Raw genomic sequence first — 1,986 nt, forward strand, 5'->3', positions numbered from 1 at the left:
GTGGCAAGCGGGGGCCGCTCTTCATCGCGGTGCGCGGGCCTCTCACTGTCGCGGCCTCTTGTTGCGGAGCACAGGCTCCAGACGCACAGGCTCAGTAGTTGTGGCTCACGGGCCCAGTTGCTCTGCGGCATGTGGGATCTTCCCAGACCAGGGCTCGAACCCGTGTCCCCTGCATTGGCAGGCAGATTCTCAACCACTGTGCCACTAGGGAAGCCCAATATCCACTTCTTATTCATTGATTTGTCACCAATAGCACCTTCTAGAAGAAAACGGCTGGCAGAGCCCAACGATCTACGAAAACTGCAGGTGAAGCTAGAAATTAGAAGGATAACTTTGACAGCCAGGAAAATTAGTTTGCCTTTGGGAAGCTGGTCCACGGGCCACGCACATAAAACGGGCTACCCCTCATTTTACAGGTGGGGAAACTGAGGCAGAGAGCCCAAGGGGCCTGCCCACAGTTACAAAGGTGAAAGGAAGACGGGGAGGATTCAAACCCAGAGGTAGGCAACCTAAGAACCCTGGTTCTTTTCTTTTTTTCCTTTCCACTGTGGTAAAATATACCCAACATTCCATTTACAACTTTAGCCATTTTTCAGTGTAGCGTCCAGAGGCATTAAGTACATTCATACTGTTGTGCAACCGTCACCCACTATCCATCTTCCCAAAATGAAACTCTGTCCCCATTAAATCCTAACTCCCTTTCCGCCTCCCCCAGCAGCCACCGCGTTCTTTTTTAGAAAGATTAAAGCATTTACACTGAGCGGTGGCCCTCATGCTCGGCAAAAAACAAAATACAAACACAGAATACCTTCCGGACGGAGTAAACCAAAGCGAGAGTCGCTGCGCCCCTGCGGCTCAGGTACTGCAGCACCTGTGAGCGCGGGCCACGCCGGCCACGCCCCCCCGCCCTGCACCCCGTGGCTGGTCACACCCCTCTCCACGCGCCCGCGGTTGGCCCCGCCCCCGTGGTCCGCATGCTCGCGCGTCTGGGGGCGGAAGCCCGCGCGGGCCGAACCACGGTGACCATCAGAATGGGGAAAGACGGAATTACAGCCGCCGCGGTGAGCTTGGGCGTAAGTGATTAAAGTACCTCGCATTCATTTTTGTATTGCGCCAGGCAGTCGTCCCTCTAGTAGCCTTAGCCTTCTCTGGCTCTCCAGGAATTCCGTTTGTGTTTTGGAATCGCCCATTCTTTTGCCCCGTCAGTTAGACGAGTCTAAAAGCCGACATGTGGAGGGGGAACTTAGTAACGTAAGTTGAAATATTTGGTGAAAGACTAAGATATCCTAACCAAAATAGTTTGTTGAACTTACAGTTTCCTCTAGTATCAATTTTTAAGTAAATGATATTTTCGCGCACTTCCGTGTACTGAGATGATTTCTGGTACCTCCCTGCGGCTTCACAAATAGTTTATTCCTTTACCGCGGGGCCCGACGGGGAAGGAAGGGAGTGGCTGCCATGTTGGAGGAACCATCTGCTACTTTAGGTGGGGTAGCGTAGTTCCCAAACAGTTTGTAGGTTGACCGAAGCAAGTGCGTTGATTAGAGTGGAGCACGCACTTGTCACAGGGGCGCTGTCGGAATCGCAGGTGGGCACATTTCTGCCCTGTGAGCTTTTCTGGGCGCGCGGGGCTGTAGCAAGGCGTGGGCGCCCCCCATCCCCTTGGGCGCCCCGCCGCACGCACATGGCCCGGCGGTAGGCGCGCGGTGCGGCCTGGGAGAGTCGGAAGCGCGGCGAGGCCCGGCGAGGCGGCAGCGAAGGGCCATGCTGGACGCGGAGAACGTGGCGGCGCCAGAGGCGGCCGAGCAGCGGGCCGAGATCGGGCAGCAGCAGCCGACCGCCGAGCCGCCGCCGGGGGAGGAGCCGGCGCGGCCCGGCGCGCAGGAGGCGGCGGGCGGCGAGGACGAGGAGGCTGGGCCGGGGCCTGATGTGCCGGCCGAGCCCGAGGCGGACGGGGAGGAGAAGCCCGACGCGACCCACGGCGTG

At 57.9% G+C, this 1,986-nt stretch overlaps 1 protein-coding gene across 2 annotated transcripts in view; it reads left to right on the plus strand.

The window, feature by feature from the left end:
- The first annotated feature begins 1,764 nt into the window (after positions 1–1,764).
- Positions 1,765–1,986, plus strand: part of EIF3B (eukaryotic translation initiation factor 3 subunit B) — a 20,960-nt gene continuing 20,738 nt past the window's right edge. Inside the window, exon 1 of one of the 2 annotated variants that reach the window (XM_007467413.1) lies at positions 1,765–1,985. In XM_007467413.1, coding sequence (XP_007467475.1) covers positions 1,765–1,985 — 221 coding nt within the window. The remainder of the gene's footprint in view (position 1,986) is intronic. The other variant, XM_007467414.1, reaches the window with a different exon arrangement.

This window comes from Lipotes vexillifer, unplaced genomic scaffold (assembly GCF_000442215.2).
Source record: "Lipotes vexillifer unplaced genomic scaffold, Lipotes_vexillifer_v1.1 scaffold1451, whole genome shotgun sequence".
In the NCBI taxonomy this organism is placed as follows: domain Eukaryota; kingdom Metazoa; phylum Chordata; class Mammalia; order Artiodactyla; family Lipotidae; genus Lipotes; species Lipotes vexillifer.